An 18,873-nucleotide genomic window follows, 5' to 3' on the forward strand; every position below is an offset into this window, starting at 1 on the left:
TATATATATATTTCATTTATTTACAGTTTTCTTTTATTTTTTTTTATGTAATTTTACCTATTTAAAAATAGTTATTGTAATTATATTATTTTAAGAAATACTAAAAATTAAATACCCATGGGGCTTACGCCCCGTGCCTCGAGGCTTACGTGTCGTCGAGGCGTATGTAAAACGCCTCGCCTTACGCGCCCGCCTTTTAAAACACTGCATTTCACCATTAATAATTTTAGTTACAGAATATTAAAGTTTCTACAAAAGAATATCAAGTGAGAAATTTTTCTAGTCTTAACTTTTTTACTACTCTACTAGGCAACAAGAAGGCCTAAGGCGACACGCATTAACGAACAATCTGAAAAACAGACAAGGGCCATCAATACCATGTCAGCTGACCAATGTTTAGTTTGTCTAATATACTCTTGGATTTTCCACAAAAATCCTACTTTTTCCTAGAGATCAACTTTCCTTTCCAAAGAAATAATTCAACAATCCCTCAACTAGATATATGATACTGGAATTTTAAAGGAGCGTTTGTTTATGAAATTTGCATAAACTTTAACTTCAACTTTATGATTTCACATCTCAAATTCTTTTAAAAAGTAGGATCCGGGATTACAAATAATGATTTCAAAAAATTTTAATGTAAAATTTAACACAAAAATTTATATTTTGTGAAAAAAAAAAGACTCATCATCTTATATTTTGTAAAAAAAGACTCATGCTCGACATGAAGAGATCAGTCGTATACCATGTTGAATGATTACATTAAAGAATATCGAGTTACTACTATTATTGATCTTTTTAAAGTGGATCTTTATAAAATTATGTGTATGTGAAAGTTAATAGCATCTAATCGCAAGTATTTATTTATACAACAAAATGTGGAGATATGTAATTTATTAATGTAGTCCCTTGGTATATTCCGATACCTTATTTATTAACTATGATTTCTTTATTTGGTAAGATTGTATAAGAACTGAGAAAATTTTGGCAGTTTTCAAAAAGACATAATATTTAAACAGACCATCGAACTTAGCCCCAGTTGATACCTAAGCCCTTCAACTTTGAGTGTGTACATGTAGGCACCTCAACTTGTATAAAGTTAAACGTATAAACACAAAATGTTGATGTGGCACATAAATTTTAGAGGTAACTAAATGATCATTTTGTAAGTTGAAGTGTTTATAGAAGGCATACTTGCAAGCCAAGTTTGAAGGCATGTTTATATATTATGCCTCTCAAAAATTGTGCAATTTTCATGTTTCTGAAAGAAAATATAACTTAAAATATTTAAATTATATGTATAAATAAAATTACAAATTCAAACCAACCTGATTTCAAATTATTATTTAAAATCATGTACAAAGAAGCGTTACATGTCGTTCCATAATTAAGTCCCACGTTACCATTTTGACTTTTCCTTACCTCGGACACTAGGAAGACTAGAAAAAAACTACTGCGCTGGAAAGTGGAAAGTGGAAAGTGGAAAGTGAATAGGATAGCCAACTTTTGCTTTTAGTCCTTGCCTCCTTTGATTCTTGGAAATGGCAACAAAAGACTCTTTTTTTAAGTCATTAGGCAATTGAAATTTATTGGATTGATTCATTTAGATTGGTGAAAATAAATGAACAAATAACTAATTTTTTTACCACTAAATAATACTTAATCGTTATCTCAAAATTATTCAATATTTAGCTGAAATTTAGTGCGAAAAATAAAATTTCTATAAAAATACTCCTACTTAAATCACAAAGAACCAGGAATATTTTATGGTGGTTTAAACTGCCAAACATTTAAACTCTAGCAATATTTCTTGAAATTTGAGCCATGATATTTAAAACTCAACGAAAATATCAGATTTTTTAGTTCATATTTTTCCTGGAGTTTGAAATATGTGGTTCAATTTTTTAATGGAGTTGAATTTAGTAGTATAGTCCAAACTCCACGAAACTTCATGAAGTTCAAACTCTAATGAAATTTCAAGGAGTTTTTTGTGCTTTAGCTAAAGATATCTTTTTTTTCAAATTTTCTTTTTGTATTAAGAAGTGGTTGTTTTTCAATTATATTTCAACCAACAGCTAAATTATAAATATCAGTCCAAAACGTAGCTAGCCCAAACAATTTTCTGATATTCTTGCTACATAGGATCCATAAAGTGAGAACCATTTTATTCCTTGAGTTCCTCTATTTTCAAAGTTCACATTCCGAACTTTTAATTAAAGATAAAAGGATTCTATTCGTTTCATCACCTTTGATGGTATTCTGATTTCCTAACAATTTTCATGCTTTCATAGAATTCCTTTTCAAGGGCAACCAATGAAGTAGCTTTTTTGAAATTATGTGACTAAAAATTACATCTAATCAGGCATAGAACCCCAGGACCATCAAACTATTTTGTAAGGCTAACCAGTCCACATTAAAAATTCTAAAATTTGGGCTGATCAAGGTTTTCATGTTTCTTATCCATTCTTTATCTTCTTATTCAAGGACAAACTAACTTTTCAAGACATTAAACTTGAATTGTAAGGACACTTCAATTCCTGAACTAGTTGACATCAACAATATAATCTTCTAATCCTTTCCAGTATATGTGATCAAACTGTTTATTTCACGACTCAATAATTGTGATTTTACGTCAAAACTGTATATTCTAAGAAATTGAAGTCTTTGAGACCTCTTTTTAAGGGATTATCATGCGTCTACCTCATCCAACTCTGAAACCTTCTAGCGCTACAACGTCACATCCAGTGTCATTAAAAGTCGTAGCATCGGGCCTTGAAGCGATGAAACAATGCAAAGCAAGGGTTATCGCTTGAAAGAAAAGAAAACAAAGAGGCAACATAAATCTAATTATAAGCATATTCATACTCAGAATACTGCAGTTCAAATTACTGGCTCATAGGCATCTGTCCCGTCATGCGAGTTTCAAACAAAACAAATCGAAATTTCAAACGAAACAAATCTAAATGGTAACTTAGATTTAACTACCAGCATTCCAGTAATAACTTATATGAGACGCCCAGATACATTTCTTCATTGTATTCTTTTCGTCCACATATGTCATTTCTCCGGCCGGCACAATATACCAAGAAAGAACTGTAAGCCTTCAAGCCCAAAAGATCTGCATCCATGGGGTGAATAGAAGCAAAGCATTTCTTTAATTGTGGCTGTAGGATTTTTAAAGTAATAGGATCTTGAAAAAGATGGTCTAAGGAATTCTGCATCCATGGGGTGAATAGAAGCAAAGCATTTCTTTAATTGTGGCTGTAGGATTTTTAAAGTAATAGGATCTTGAAAAAGATGGTCTAAGGAATTCATAACTTGCTCTTCAATATATGCAATTTATTTATCTTCTTTTTCATTATGATATGCCTTTAAAATTTGCTTAATTCTTCTTCTTCTTCTTCTTCTTTTTCTTTTCACGTCCATTTGTGTTACAAGGATACAAGAATTTACCCGAATATGCTGGTGGATTTCGCCACAGAAGACAACTTCCATTTTTAATTAAGGATAAATAGCTTGTGTAGTTTAGAAATCAGAAAATGTATTTATCTTCAGACCCCAGTTTGTGAGATTTCACTGGGTATGTTGTTGTTGTTGTTGTTGTTATTGTGTTATTGATTCATTAAGGAAAAAGAACCATAAAAATATTTCTCTTATAGGTACAATACTTGTGTTTTCATTTCTTTGTTGAACTCTATTATCTTTTAACGCCCCGAAAAGGTACGAATAATTTCTTTGGTTGCAAATTATGGTGAATTTAATTTCTTATATGAATATTTCACCAACAGATATATATATATATATATATATATATATATATATATATATATATATATATATATATATATATATAAGTTATGTTTTCCATTTAATCATAATGTCATGTCATTAATGATGTGGTATTATCATTACGGTTGATTTTTTTTTTTTGTTTTTACAAAGTCTATTTCTTCGTTATTTAATATGTAGGTATTAGTAAAGATCATTTCATAAATTAAAAGACTCTTTTATGGATGCGCGAAGCCCGGTCAAATTTTCTAATTTAAAAATAAAATTAGATAAAAATACCCTTAATCAAAGTAAGGAAAAATTCCAAAACATTATGTCAAGGTCATTTGGTATGTTGGACAAACATAAATAATTCTGGAAAAAAAATAGTACTTTCTTATCCCTTGTTTTCTTACTAATCTAGGTTAAGTTATATCAGAATTAAAAATAATACTAGGATAAGTTATTCATGTCATATGGTGACATAATAGTATCAAAACTAATTATCTCCGGATAAAATACTGAAAATGAAAAAATACCTTGAGGTCTCTCGAAAATATTCTCCACTTTTTCCAGAAACATACTAGAATCATTTACACTTTCTCCTGTTGTCGATGATCAGGAACCAGAAAAGAGGTAACTTCAAAGGAAACAAACTAAAGAGATAACTTAGATCTTTTAATTACAAGCGATACTGGAGTTCAAATTGGATACATATAAAGTTATCTTTCCGTCATGCGACTTCAACGGAAACAAGACAAAGCGGTAACTTAGATCTACTTACAAGCATACACTACCAACAATCCAGTAAGACAAACATCTATGAGATAGCCAGATACATATCAACTAAATATATTCCGTTGTTCGTGAACAGGAACCAGCAAATTATCGAGAAAACGAGCACCCATAAATTTCTTCATCATGAAGACCTTAGTAGGACGGTGTGCCTTAATTCTTTTTAGACGCATTGTTCATTTCACGAACTGTTGCATCGTAAATTTCGTTAACTGCCCTAACACCTGCACATGAAAATGAAGCTTACATTATACTACGTTAAGTTCTCAAGAATTTCATTGATTTATTAGTAATAATTCATTAGATGACGACACATTTGTTCACTTCCCCAATTTCAATTTAGAGTTTAACTACTTCATTTGCAAGTGTATGCAATTATATCTTTTGTGAATTATTTAAAATTTTAATCTAAGTTAAAACTACAAATTAACAATGATTACCACATACCAGTGTTCAGGTCAGTTCGCATGCATCTAAATTATTCCACCGAATACCTTCTACCTTAAACGCGTACTCCATTTTGTCTCATCTTACGCTGCACTAGTTATTTTGGTAGTAAAGAATTCTTTGATCATAAATTTTTCAAATGCTTTTCTATTAAATATTACTATGACTCAGACTAGTTTTTGTGTAAAATCTGAATATATATTTTGTATCTCTAAAAGTTAAATGACCCATATCCAATTTTACACTGAAAATCATATGTTCTGACCATGGTACTCAAATTCCGTCTCCTTTTTCTTTGGGGTCTTGTGGTTGGTGGGTTGGGGGGAGGGGGGCTACTCTTAGTTTCACTTATGAATTATGTAATGATTAAAAAAATTAAAAGAAGCAAAAATTACGCTCTATGTCTATCTTTGAAAATATTTACGCCACGTAGCCCATACTTTGGGTATAAATACCAAATTTAGCCCATATTTGTGTATAAACATCTTTTATACAATATTATACACTTTATATAAGATTGATACATTATGTATACTGCTTTTCTGGAGGTATAATATTGTATATCGGGATACATGATGTAAATATTTTCAAAAGCGGTATATTTTTGAAAATTTGCCCAGCAATCATTTTTGTAAGTGAAACCAGAGCCAGAGAACAAAAGGGAAAAAAGGTCGATGTTCATCAGAGGTGATTTGAAAGAAAAAGAAACTGATTTATTAACTCAAATTTCGTTAATCTGCCCCTAATTCGATATTAAATTGAGTGCATGTACATTTTACTATGATTTTGGGGTTTTGTAAATGAGAAGGGAGCAAATTACCAGGAATGTTGTTGGCTGCTTCTTTAGCGGCATAAACGGAAGCATTTTTAACGAACGTTGTACTAAAATTGACCATCTTATCCCTGCCTTCATCATCGAGCACGTACTGACCAATGTTTTCGACAGCGTCACCAATGTTTTTGACCGCGGTTTCTGTGCTGTCATAAATGAAGTCCCATATTCCCATTTTTTTCCCCTTTGCTCTTACATCGGAAAATAGGAACACTAGTAGAAAAAAAGGTACTGCACTGTCACTGGAAAAAGGAGAACCAAACTTTGTGCTTTTAGTACTGGCCTACTTGTATTCTTGGAAATTTATAGTAGTTGTTCTTGATTTTCTTTTTAACCATGCGTGCGTTTGGCCATGCAATTTGGAATAATTATTTTGATTTTGAAAGGAGCGTTTGTTTATGAAATTTGCATAAACTTTATGATTTCAAATCTCAAATTCTTTTAAAAAGTGAATCTGCGATTCTAATCATGATTTCAAAATTTTTGGAAAACAAAAGACTCCTTTTTTAAGTCATTAGGTAATTGAAATTTATTGGATTGATTAATTTAGATTGGTGAAAATAAATGAAAAAATAGCTAATTTTTTTACCATTAAATAATATTTAATCATTATCTCAAAATTATTCAATATTTAGCTGAAATTTAGTGCGAAAATAAAATTTATATAAAAATAATCCTACTTAAATCACAAAGAAATCAGGAATATTTTATGGTACTTTAAAGCGCCAAACATTTAAACTCTAGCAATATTTCTTGGAATTTGAACTATGATATTTCAAAACTCGACGAAAATATCAGGATTTTTTAGTATATATTTTTCCTGGAGTTTGAAATATGTCACTCAATTTTTTAATGGAGTTTGAATTTAGTAGTGTAGTCCAAACTCCACGAAACTTCATGAAAAATTCATGAAGTTCAAACTCTAATGAAATTTCAAGGAGTTTTTTGTGCTTTAGCTAAGGATATCTTTTTTCAAATTTTATTTTTGTATTAAGAAGTGGTTGTTTTTCAATTATATTTCAACCAACAGCTAAATTATAAATATTAGTCCAAACAGTGGCTAGCCCAAACAATTTTCTGATATTCTTGCTACATAGGATCCATAAAGTGAGAACCATTTTATTCCTTTGAGTTCCTCTATTTTCAAAGTTCGCATTCGGAACTTTTAATTAAAGATAAAAGGATTCTATTCGTTCCATCTTAACCTTTATGGTATTCTGATTTGCTAAAAATTTTCATGCTTTGATATAATGGAATTCCTTTTCAAGGGCAACCAATGAAGTAGCTTTTTTGAAATTATGTGACTAAAGTAAATTGGAGCTTTTTGCACTGTTTAAAATTAAATTTTGGTTAGCATATAAGAAATATTACCTTCAAAGAAAGGAAAACAAAAGGAACCACTTCTCCCGGGGCATTCATCAACTTGGTTAGCTTATGGCTCCTAAGAAAAGCATCTTCTTATTTGTAGCTCCTAAGAAAAGGGATATCACAGGACAAATAAATAAAAGAGAAAATACAGATCAAGGTAGGAAATCCCCATATATAAATAATGATTTTCTGTAACAGATAAAATCTATAAGTTCACCCTTTTAGTGTTTACCAACTGAAAGTTCACCAAAGCAGTCTAAGGGACCTGGTCCCTAAGCTGTTTTTACAGATAATGATGGAAGGTAAATAAGGCAAGATATTTACGTGGAAAACTCCTTGCTCAAGGGATTAAAAACCACGACCTACCCCAGTAGAATTTCCAACTTCACTAAACCGAGCAATGTTCAGATTACAACCTAATGCAACTTAAGAATTAAACACTTAAATCCTCTCCCTTACAATGTCCCTATTGTAAGCAACTCTCAATTACCACTAGCCAAGCAAACTAATACACCTTGTCTATACTTAGACAAGTGTACCACTTAAAGGTTAAGTAGGTGAACAGCCCACAAATACCTATTGAGAATTCAAACTAATACACCTAGACTAACTCTAGCCTTGTGTACCACTCAAAACTTGTAAAGACAAACTTCTTACAAGCAATCCCATTAGAATTCAAGCACCTACAAACAGCTTCTTAACAGAGAAGAGTAGGTTTACAATTTATAGAACAAAGACTCAACAACCTAAGGACTTGAAGCATCTTCAATTCAGGGATCTAGTCCTTTGGCTTATTGAGGCTTTGTTCTTGAGAGGGGTGGCAGCTGCACTTGAAATATATAATTTTTAGATTTGCAAGTGTTAGGTCAAACTAATACCAACATGTTGTATATATATGAGATCAAGGTATAGAGCATGTGAGAAATATGTGACCATGGATGGTAACTTTCCAAGGGCTAGTAGCTCCTAGCACACATACAGTTATACTGCTGCAGTTCTGCTAGAGCAGTGCAGCAGCTTTACCAGCTGTCATGTTTCGTATAGTGTTCAGAGGACCTGATCCTTAGTGTGTTTGTCAGATCATCAAAACTAGAACATATCATAACTCATCAATTTCCCCCCTTTTATGATGACAAACTTGTAATTGATGTTCCCCCTGAGGACGTGACCATTAACAACAAGTGTGTATCAGTTTGATTGTATCCCCATTTCACAGTTGTGAAATATTCATTTGGGACTTCCCCCTGAGAATGTGACCTGTTATTCATTTGGTTGTATCCCCATTTCACAGCTGTACAATATTCATTTGGGACTTCCCCCTGAGCATGTGGCCTGTTAACATCAAGCGCAGTATAAAATGATGGAGTATCAACATCAATTTGATTGTCCCACTATTTCCCCCTTTTGGCATCATTAAAAAAAAAAGATAAAAGATTAGCACATGCCTGAAGAAGTTCAGGGTCATTAACTCAGACCACTTGGGCAACTCAGAATGATCAGTAATAGAAACAACCAGAACAATATGAAAGAGAGAACATATGCACAAAACAGAGCAATTGTCATTGAAATGTAGCAGTCAGTTGAAACATAAATATACAAAATAAAGTTTCCATAGTGCCATAGTCATCGATACATGCCAAAAAGAAATTTTACAGAATTAGGACCAGGGGTAGGCAAGGGGACCAAAAAGGATAAAAGGAGATGGATCATGTGTTTGCAGGTTTGATAGGGTTGAGAACTTTGAGCATCATGTCCTGCCTAGCATCTGCAGCTTTGTGATTTTCCAAGATCTACTCCTGAAGTCATCCAACTTTCTACTGCATATTTTCATTTTCACCTTTTAACTTAGCAACCTCTTTCGTTTGTGTTTCTCTAGGACCAGGTCCTCCAGCCTTCAACTTAGCATTTTCTGCTTCTCATTTGCCTCAATGAGACTTGAGATAGTACAGGTGCTCCCTATTCCCTCTTTCTTTTGCACATTGGCACATTCCTCTAGTGTGCTCAATGAGAACATCTGTTTCCTTATTCCTTTAGTAGCTTTCCCAGTAACAACTTTGAAGTGATCAAAAACTTTTGTCAGGAGAAAACCATGAGGTAGACCATGTTTTTCATCTTTTGTATTTATGACTTTAATCATATGCTCAATCATGATGGAGGGTAGAAGTTTCTTTCATCCAAGATCTCCAGTAGGAACAGATCCCTCTTAGATGCAATACACCTTTTCTCAACTCTGGGCAATACCACCTTGTTGACCAACTAAAAAAGAAGCTGATATTGTGGCTTCATTTGCTTCTTATACAGAGTATTGGTAGTCATTTGCTCTCCAATCTTGACTATGAAACTTTTGAAGTCATCTAAGACTTTGATATTTTTATCATTTCCCAGCATCTTCATTCCCTTAGTTGGGACACCTAGAATCTCGCCCAGCTGAGTTTCATCCAAAGTGAAATCGACTCCTCCAACTCGGCACACTAAGGTATGGTTGGCAGTGTACTGTAGATTTGCAAAGAAATCTGCTACCTCTTTCTCATAAGCAAGAGCAGGCCCTTCAAATAGATGGTCCCGTTGTTGAGCTTTTAATATTTCCATCAATTTATTCAATCCCTGATGTCCAATTATTTCAGGATCAAACACTCTTCCAAGTACCTTTTGTCCTTTCAGATTCTTGATTCTCAACATCTCGTCATTTTTCTTGAGTGCTCCTTGTAGTGAAGGACCAGGTCCCTTCCTGACTTCCACTTTTTTCCTTTTGGGTGGACCTGTTTCCTTAATTTCAACATCTTTCCTTTTCTTAGGAGATTTATAGATTTTCTGAGACTTGTGCAATTCAACAATATCTTTCTCACTTCTCAATTTTACCTTATTTTTTGAGCTTTTTCTTTCTCGGTGAGACTCTTCTTTTTCCTTTCCTTGGTTGTCAACCACATTCACCACCTCTTCTTTGTCTCTTGGCCTCACCAATCTTCTTCTACTCTTTGGACTCTTCTCTTTCTCAGTCTTAGAAATGGAGTCTAGTTGTGTTTGAGTTCTAAGTTTTATAGTGAAAGGTTTCTTACTAGGCTGTGAGATCACTTTCTTTTTGGAAATATGTTTACTTTTGGTAATGTTTCCTTTCGCAGATGATTTTGAAGCACCAGATTCCCTTCTTGAGCATCCTTCCAGTGGTACAACAATGGAGGACAGGGGTACAATGTCCAAACAATGTTCCTCGGGACCAGGTCCCTTATCCACATACTCTGTTTCACCACTGTTCCTCTATTCCAATTCATTTTCTACCAACTTTTTCTCAAACTCTTCAGGTTTCTCTTGCGTTTCCATACTTACCTTTTTAGATTCCCTTTCAACCACTTCTTTCTCAGTAACATCACTTACGATATTTCATAAGATGTCATCAAGATTATCACCAGCATTATCTAAACAGACATCCACATTTTCACTTCTCACTTTAGCAATATCACTATCCTCATTGATTGCAATATCTTCTGCACTTTTACTAGATTTTTCCACTATCTCTCTTTCATTTATTGCAGCCCCTAACAGTGCCCTTCCTATTTCAAACTCAGCATCCAAGATAACATCCCTTACAAACAATTTCACTTTTTTTCACAATTACTAATCACAGTATCGACATTTACGGAACTTTTTACTTTTCTGTACTAGTTAAAGGGTTGGAATTTCCTGATTTTTGAGGTGGTCCTTCTAAAACCCTTTCTTCATTCTCATGCATCACCTTTACTAACCTATAGATTTCAGCACCTTTATTTTGACTTGACACCTCTATCCCATCATCATTATCAACTGTTTCTTCCGTAAGACCAAAGAGTTAGGAGGTAGTAATGTTTTTTGCACTGATGTCAGAGTCGGGGTTGTCCAATAAAGAGGGTTTTGAAGATTCAGAGATAGAAACTTTTGATTTTTGTTTCTCTTGAGTTTTAGAGGGACCAGGAATAGCTGGTATAGGTGAAAGCACATTGGGTTTTTGGATGGTCGAAGTGTGACCTTTTTTAGAAAGAGAAGATGATAGTGGGTCTGTTGGAGTGGGTTCTTTGGGAGGTGAGAGAGTAGGGTTTATTTCTGTTCTAACAGAAAATGAGGACTCAAGGTTAGACATGGTCTATTTTGAGCAAGGAAATAGAGAGAAGAGCAGTACTTGATGGAGTGTTAGGGTTTGAGGGATTATGAGAGAGAAAGGAAAGAGAAGTGTAAGATGGCTTATATGGGAGAAAGGAACCGATTTCTATTGGTTTTATCAAAAAGTACTTTTACAACCGGGTCGGTTCAGAGAAAAGAGATATTTGGCTTAAAAAGAAGCGGGAACTAATAATGACATGGCACTTACGCAAAATTAAAATATATGTAAATTCTTGAAAGGACTACTAACTTGAGTCATAAGGAGTTGATCCCTTGACCTTTGTGAGGACAGCTTAGGCAAAAACTCTGAAGAGTGTAATGTCTCCAATGTTAGGTTGTCCTGAAATTTCCATGTGAGCATACCTGTAACGGTATAAGGATGAGTTAGATATCTCCAAAAAATACTTCAGCATTGTACCTCTTTTCTCAACATAGCTATTTATAGAGGATCCATTAGATGATTTTGAACACCCACAGCTTCACTGACTCAATCTATGTAGCTCAAACATCGTTTCAAGTATTTAGATGACATCACTGATTGCATATTCAAATCCTCCCCATGAGTGCTCTTTAAATTCATATAAAACTTAGCTCAAGGGACTTCACCATATCCATCAGGCTTGTGTTGTCTCCTGACAAGAAGTGGTTTCTATCCTTTGGATACAATAAAAATTTGCTTGACACTTCAAGGATTTTAACATCGTCCCTCCTAAACCTTTGTGCAAATCCTTGATTGTACTGAAATAGGTTGTTTTTTATGGTTTACAAATTTGCAAACACAGAAGACGATTTTCTTTATATATCATCCCTTATTCAGAACTTTTGTCCATGAGCTTGACATCCCTCTCTTCTCTCCTCTCAAGTCATCTTTAAGAGGAACTTTTGATGTTCAACGTGCACCTTGAGTAGTGAGAAACCTTATCAAGCTGAAAGAATAGCTTAGGAACCTCAGGATCTATACACTGAAGGGACTAGGTTCTTTTGTATTCTTTGGGCACCTGACTTTACCTTCTTCTTTTGCTATCCTCTGCTTGAATTATTATCTCAGCCTTACGCCTTATCCTCCTCTACTTTTATGAAATTTTCATAAACTTTATGATTTCAAATCTCAAATTCTTTTAAAAGGTAGGATCTGCGATTCCAAATCAATATTTCAAAATTTTTGGAAAACAAAAGACTCCTTTTTTAGGTCATTAGGTAATTGAAATTTATTGGATTAATTAATTTAGATTGGTGAAAATAAACGAACATATAGCTAATTTTTTTACCACTAAATAATATTTAATCGTTATCTGAAAATTATTCAAAATTTAGCTGAACTTTAGTGCGAAAATAAAATTTATATAAAAATAATCCTACTTAAATCACAAAGAACTCAAGAATATTTTATGGTGCTCTAAACAGCCAAACATTTAAACTCTAGCAATATTTCTTGGAATTTGAACTATGATATTTCAAAACTTGACGAACATATCAGGATTTTTTAGTATATATTTTTCCTAGAGTTTGAAATATGTCACTCAATTTTTTAATGGAGTTTGAATTTAGTAGTGTAGTCCAAAGTCCATGAAGCTTCATGAAAAATTCATGAACTTCAAACTCTAATGAAATTTCAAGGAGTTTTTTGTGCTTTAGCTAAGGATATCTTTTTTCAAATTTTATTTTTGTATTAAGGAGTGGTTGTTTCTCAATTATATTTAGGATCCATAAAGTGAGAACCATTTTATTCCTTGAGTTCCTCTATCTTCAAAGTTCAAATTCGAAACTTTTAATTAAAGATAAAAAGATTCTATTCGTTCCATCTTAACCTTTGATGATATTCTAATTTTCTAAAAAAATTCATGCTTTGATATAATGGAATTTCTTTTCAAGGGCAACCAATGAAGTAGCTTTTTTGAAATTATGTGACTAAAGTAAGTTAGAGCTTTTTGCACTGTTTAAAATTAAATTTTGGTTAGCATATAAGACATATTACCTTCGAAGGAAGGAAAACAAAAGGAACCACTTCTCCCGGGGCATATATCAACTTGGTTAGCTTATGCCTCCTAAGAAAAGCATCTTCTTATCTGTAGGTAATAGGAATAGAATATCACAGGACAAATAAATAAAGAGGAAATACAGATCAAGGGCAGGAAATCCCCATATATACATAATGATTTTCTGTAATATTTGAGATACTACTAAAAGAAGAGGAAAATGAAATTTTTGTTGCAGCTTAATTAAGCAGAAAAAAGGGAAGTCAAAGGAGAAAGAACTTAAGGAACATTGAAAGAGATGTTCAGTTCAGGAGCATTTTACGGACCATGAGGATGGAAAGATTGAACAAAGGATCTACTAAAAGCAGGCCTGCCACCCAATACCAGTGGGAAACGGGAGGAAGAGAGAGAGATAGCGGTTTTTTTGACTTCCAAACTACCGTAAAAAGTTGAAAGTTGATTCACAGGCAAAATCATAACATAATGATAAATAGTTTTTTTGTAATGACCCAATGAGTTACTTACTAAAAAAACAAAGTAATGACCAAATGTGTTCCATAACTTGTTTTTGATATTCCAGGAATCTCTAAGAGCCGGTGGCACATGATACGAAACTCGGTTGAGGATGCCCCCGTCCCCCCCCCCCCCCCCCCCCGTACTAAGCTCTTGTCTATTATAGGGCTCAAACTCGTGATGTGCGCCTAAATCACACGTCAAATGTTGTGTTCTTACTACTAGACCAAAGCCTTGAGAGGCCAAAATGAGTTCGAGAACTGAATGAAGCAAAATAATATTTTATACTTATGCTTTCAACCTGCTCAAGCTGGCATGCAGAAAGATTATAACGCTAGGACAAGCAGCTATTTTCTTTAACGAGTTGCAAGAGCATGAAATAATTTGAATTCAGCAAACTACAAGATGGCAGAATGTAAACTTAGCTACTTTATCAGCTACTGGCCTAGAATTGTAAGCTAAGAGCTGAAAGTCACACGCCTATTCAATCTAAATCTTAAAGGTTTTTTACTTTCATTCACAATGATGGTAATGCCTTTTAACGTCATACCGAATCACATATTAAATTCATGTCCAATATCTAACGAAGTAAAAAGTCTCCCCTTCTAACCATTAACCAAAGGATTGATTATAAGGCTCTTACATTTCACCATTGATAATTTTAATTACATAATATTAAAGTTTCTACAAAAGAATATCATGTGAGAAATTGTTCTAGTCTAATTTTTTTTTTTAATACTGTACTAGGCAACAAGAAGGTCTGAGGCGACACGCATTAACGAACAATCTGATAAACTGACAAGGGCCATCAATACCATGTCAGCTGACCAATGTCTAGTTTGTCTAATATACTCTTGAATTTTCCACAAAAATCCTACTTTTTCCTAGAGACCAACTTTCCTTTCCAAAGAAATAATTCAACAATGCCTCAACTAGATATATGATACTGGAATTTTAAAGCAGCGTTTGTTTATGAAATTTGCATAAACTTTAACTTCAACTTTATGATTTCACATCTCAAATTCTTTAAAAAAGTAGGATTCGGGATTACAAATCATGATTTCAAAAAATTTAAATGTAAAATTTAACCCAAAAATTTATATTTTGTGAAAAAAAGAATCATCTTATATTTTGTAAAAAAAGACTCATGCTCGACATGAAGAGATCAGTCGTATACCATGTTGAATGATTACATTAAAGAATATCGAGTTACTACTATTATTGATCTTTTTAAAGTGGATCTTTATAAAATTATGTGTATGTGAAAGTTAATAGCATCTAATCGCAAGTATTTATTTATACAACAAAATGTGGAGATATGTAATTTATTAATGTAGCCCCTTGGTATATTCCGATACCTTATTTATTAACTATGATTTCTTTATTTGGTAAGATTGTATAAGAACTGGGAAAATTTTGACAGTTTTCAAAAAGACATAATATTTAAACAGGCCATCGAATTTAGCCCCAGCTGACAACTAAGCCCTTCAACTTTGAGTGTGTACATGTAGACACCTCAACTTGTATAAAGTTAAAAGCGTAAACACAAAATGTTGATGTGGCATTAGAGGTGGCTAGATGATCATTTTGTAAGTTAAGTGTTCATGGAGGGCATACTTGGAAGCCAAGTTCGAAGGCATGTTTATATATATATTATGCCTCTCAAAAATTGTGCAATTTTCATGTTTTTGGGAGAAAATACAACTTAAGATATTTAAATTGCATATATAAATAAAATTACAAATTCAATCCAACCAGATTTCAAATTATTATTTAAAATCATGTACAAAGAAGCGTTAAATGTCGTTCCATAATTAAGTCCCACGTTACCATTTTGACTTTTCCTTACCTCGGACACTAGGAAGACTAGAAAAAAGCTACTGCACTGGAAAGTGGAAAGTGGAAAGTGAATAGGATAACCAACTTTTGCTTTTAGTCCTTGCCTCCTTGTATTCTTGGAAATGGCAACAAAAGACTTTTTTTAAGTCATTAGGTAATTGAAATTTATTGGATTGATTAATTTAGATTGGTCAAAATAAATGAACAAATAGCTAATTTTCTTACCACTAAATAATACTTAATCGTTATCTCAAAATTATTCAATATTTAGCTGAAATTTAGTGCGAAAATAAAATTTCTATAAAAATACTCCTACTTAAATCACAAAGAACCCAGGAATATTTTATGGTGCTTTAAACTGCCAAACATTTAAACTCTAGCAATATTTCTTGAAATTTGAGCTATGATAGTTAAAACTCAACGAAAATATCAGATTTTTTAGTTCTTATTTTTCCTGGAGTTTGAAATATGTGGTTCAATTTTTTAATGGAGTTGAATTTAGTAGTATAGTCCAAACTCCACGAAACTTCATGAAATATTCATGAAGTTCAAACTCTAATAAAATTTCAAGGAGTTTTTTGTGCTTTAGCTAAAGATATCTTTTTTTCAAATTTTATTTTTGTATTAAGAAGTGGTTGTTTTTCAATTATATTTCAACCAACAGCTAAATTATAAATATCAGTCCAAAAAGTAGCTAGCCCAAACAATTTTCTGATATTCTTGCTACATAGGATCCATAAAGTGAGAACCATTTTATTCCTTGAGTTCCTCTATTTTCAAAGTTCACATTCAGAACTTTTAATTAAAGATAAAAGGATTCTATTCGTTTCATCACCTTTGATGGTATTCTGATTTCCTAACAATTTTCATGCTTTCATGGAATTCCTTTTCAAGGGCAACCAATGAAGTAGCTTTTTTGAAATTATGTGACTAAAAATTACATCTAATCAGGCATAGAACCCCAGGACCATCAAACTATTTTGTAAGGCTAACCAGTCCACATTAAAAATTCTAAAATTTGGGCTGATCAAGGTTTTCATGTTTCTTATCCATTCTTTATCTTCTTATTCAAGGACAAACTAACTTTTCAAGACATTAAACTTGAATTGTAAGGACACTTCAAATCCTGAACTAGTTGACATCAACAATATAATCTTCTAATCCCTTCCATTATATGTGATCAAACTGTTTATTTCACTACTCAATAATTGTGATTTTACGTCAAAACTGTATATTCTAAGAAATTGAAGTCTTTGAGACCTCGTTTAAAGGGATTATTATACGGCTACCTCGTCCAACTCTGAAACCTTCTAGCGCTACAACGTCACATCCAGTGTCATTAAAAGTTGTAGCTTCGGGGCTTGAAGCGATGAAACAATGCAAAGCAAGGGTTATCGCTTGAAAGAAAGGAAAACAAAGAGGCAACATAAATCTAATTATAAGCATATTCATACTCAGAATACTGCAGTTCAAATTACTGGCCCATAGGCATCTATCCCGTCGTGCGAGTTTCAAACGAAACAAATCGAAATTTCAAACGAAACAAATCGAAATGGTAACTTAGATTTAACTACCAGCATTCCAGTAATAACTTATATGAGACGCCCAGATACATTTCTTCATTGTATTCTTTTCGTCCACATATGTCATTTTTCCGGCCGGCACAATATACCAAGAAAGAACTGTAAGCCTTCAAGCCCAAAAGATCTGCATCCATGGGGTGAATAGAAGCAAAGCATTTCTTTAATTTTGGCTGTAGGCTTTTTAAAGTAATAGGATCTTGAAAAAGATGGTCTAAGGAATTCATAACTTGCTCTTCAAAATATGCAATTTATTTATCTTCTTTTTCATTATGATATGCCTTTAAAATTTGCTTAATTCTTCTTCTTCTTCTTTTTCTTTTCACGTCCATTTGTGTTACAAGGATACAAGAATTTACCCGAATATGCTGGTGGATTTCGCCACAGAAGACAACTTCCACTTTTAATTAAGGATAAATAGCTTGTGTAGTTTAGAAATCAGAAAATGTATTTGTCTTCAGACTCCACTTTGTGAGATTTCACTGAGTATGTTGTTGTTGTGTTATTGATTCATTAAGGAAAAAGAACCATAAAAATATTTCTCTTATAGGTACAATACTTGTGTTTTCATTTATTTGTTGAACTCTATTATCTTTTAACGCCCCGAAAAGGTACGAATAATTTCTTTGGTTGCAAATTATGGTGAATTTAATTTCTTATATGAATATTTCACCAACAGATAGTGAGTTATATATATATATATATATATATATATATATATATATATATATATAATCACGTTATGTTTTCCATTTAATCATAATGTCATGTCATTAATGATGTGGTATGATCATTACAGTTGATTTTCTTTTTAGTTTTTACAAAGTCTATTTCTTCGTTATTTAATATGTAGATATTAGTAAAGATCATTTCATAAATTAAAAGGCTCTTTTATGAATGCGCGAAGCCTGGACAAATTTTCTAGTTTAAAAAAAAATAGATAAAAATACCCTTAATCAAAGTAAGGAAAAATTCCAAAACATTATGTCAAGGTCGTTTGGTATGTTGGACAAATATAAATAGTTCTGGGGAAAAAAAATAGTACTTTCTTATCCCTTGTTTGCTTACTAATCTAGGTTAAGTTATATCAGAATTAAAAATAATACTAGGATAAGTTGTTCATGCCATATGGTGACTTAATAGTATAAAAACTAATTATCTCCAGATAAAATACTGAAAAATAAAAAAATACCTTGAGGTCTCTCGAAAATACTCTCCACTTTCTCCAGAAACATACTAGAATCATTTACACTTTCTCCCGTTGTCGATGATCAGGAACTAGAAAAGAGGTAACTTCAAAGGAAACAAACTATGAAGGCCTTAACCAGACAAGACATATGTTTTCGGGAAGGCCTTAACGAGAGGATTCCGACAATATATAGAAGTCTAAAATCCGACACTATTTGCCCTTTCAAATCAATGATTTTTATTGAAGAACCCTAGAGCTAAACTTTCTCAATTTCTCAAAATATCCCCATATTTTCAGCATAAAGATTCACCCATAATTATGTAATAAACTTAAATAAAATATTAGAGTCATTACCTAGATGATTTGGGATGGAAGTTCTTATTTTTATCCTTTTTTTTTTCGTTTTCCACTGGTTTTTCTCCATCTGTTGCTTGT

At 32.7% G+C, this 18,873-nt stretch overlaps 1 protein-coding gene and 1 long non-coding RNA gene across 2 annotated transcripts; both read right to left on the reverse strand.

Annotated features, from left to right (window-relative positions):
• Window positions 1-4,425: 4,425 nt before the first annotated feature.
• Window positions 4,426-11,321, reverse strand: LOC132637801 (uncharacterized). Its single transcript, XM_060354837.1, has 5 exons — window positions 11,060-11,321; window positions 10,858-11,014; window positions 10,634-10,790; window positions 5,831-10,465; window positions 4,426-4,787 (listed from the first exon to the last, which is right to left on the reverse strand). Exons 1-4 carry the CDS (start codon window positions 11,319-11,321, stop codon window positions 9,467-9,469), a joined length of 1,575 nt encoding a protein of 524 aa, XP_060210820.1. The 3' UTR covers window positions 4,426-4,787; window positions 5,831-9,466.
• Window positions 11,322-17,102: 5,781 nt separating this feature from the next.
• LOC132638607 (uncharacterized) lies at window positions 17,103-18,569 on the reverse strand. The gene is made up of 2 exons (XR_009581821.1): window positions 18,442-18,569; window positions 17,103-17,376 (listed from the first exon to the last, which is right to left on the reverse strand). It is a non-coding gene; the product is annotated as an uncharacterized LOC132638607 (long non-coding RNA).
• Between the last annotated feature and the right edge of the window lie 304 nt (window positions 18,570-18,873).

The sequence above is a fragment of the Lycium barbarum genome, chromosome 4 (genome assembly GCF_019175385.1).
Source record: "Lycium barbarum isolate Lr01 chromosome 4, ASM1917538v2, whole genome shotgun sequence".
Classification (NCBI taxonomy): Eukaryota; Viridiplantae; Streptophyta; class Magnoliopsida; order Solanales; family Solanaceae; genus Lycium; species Lycium barbarum.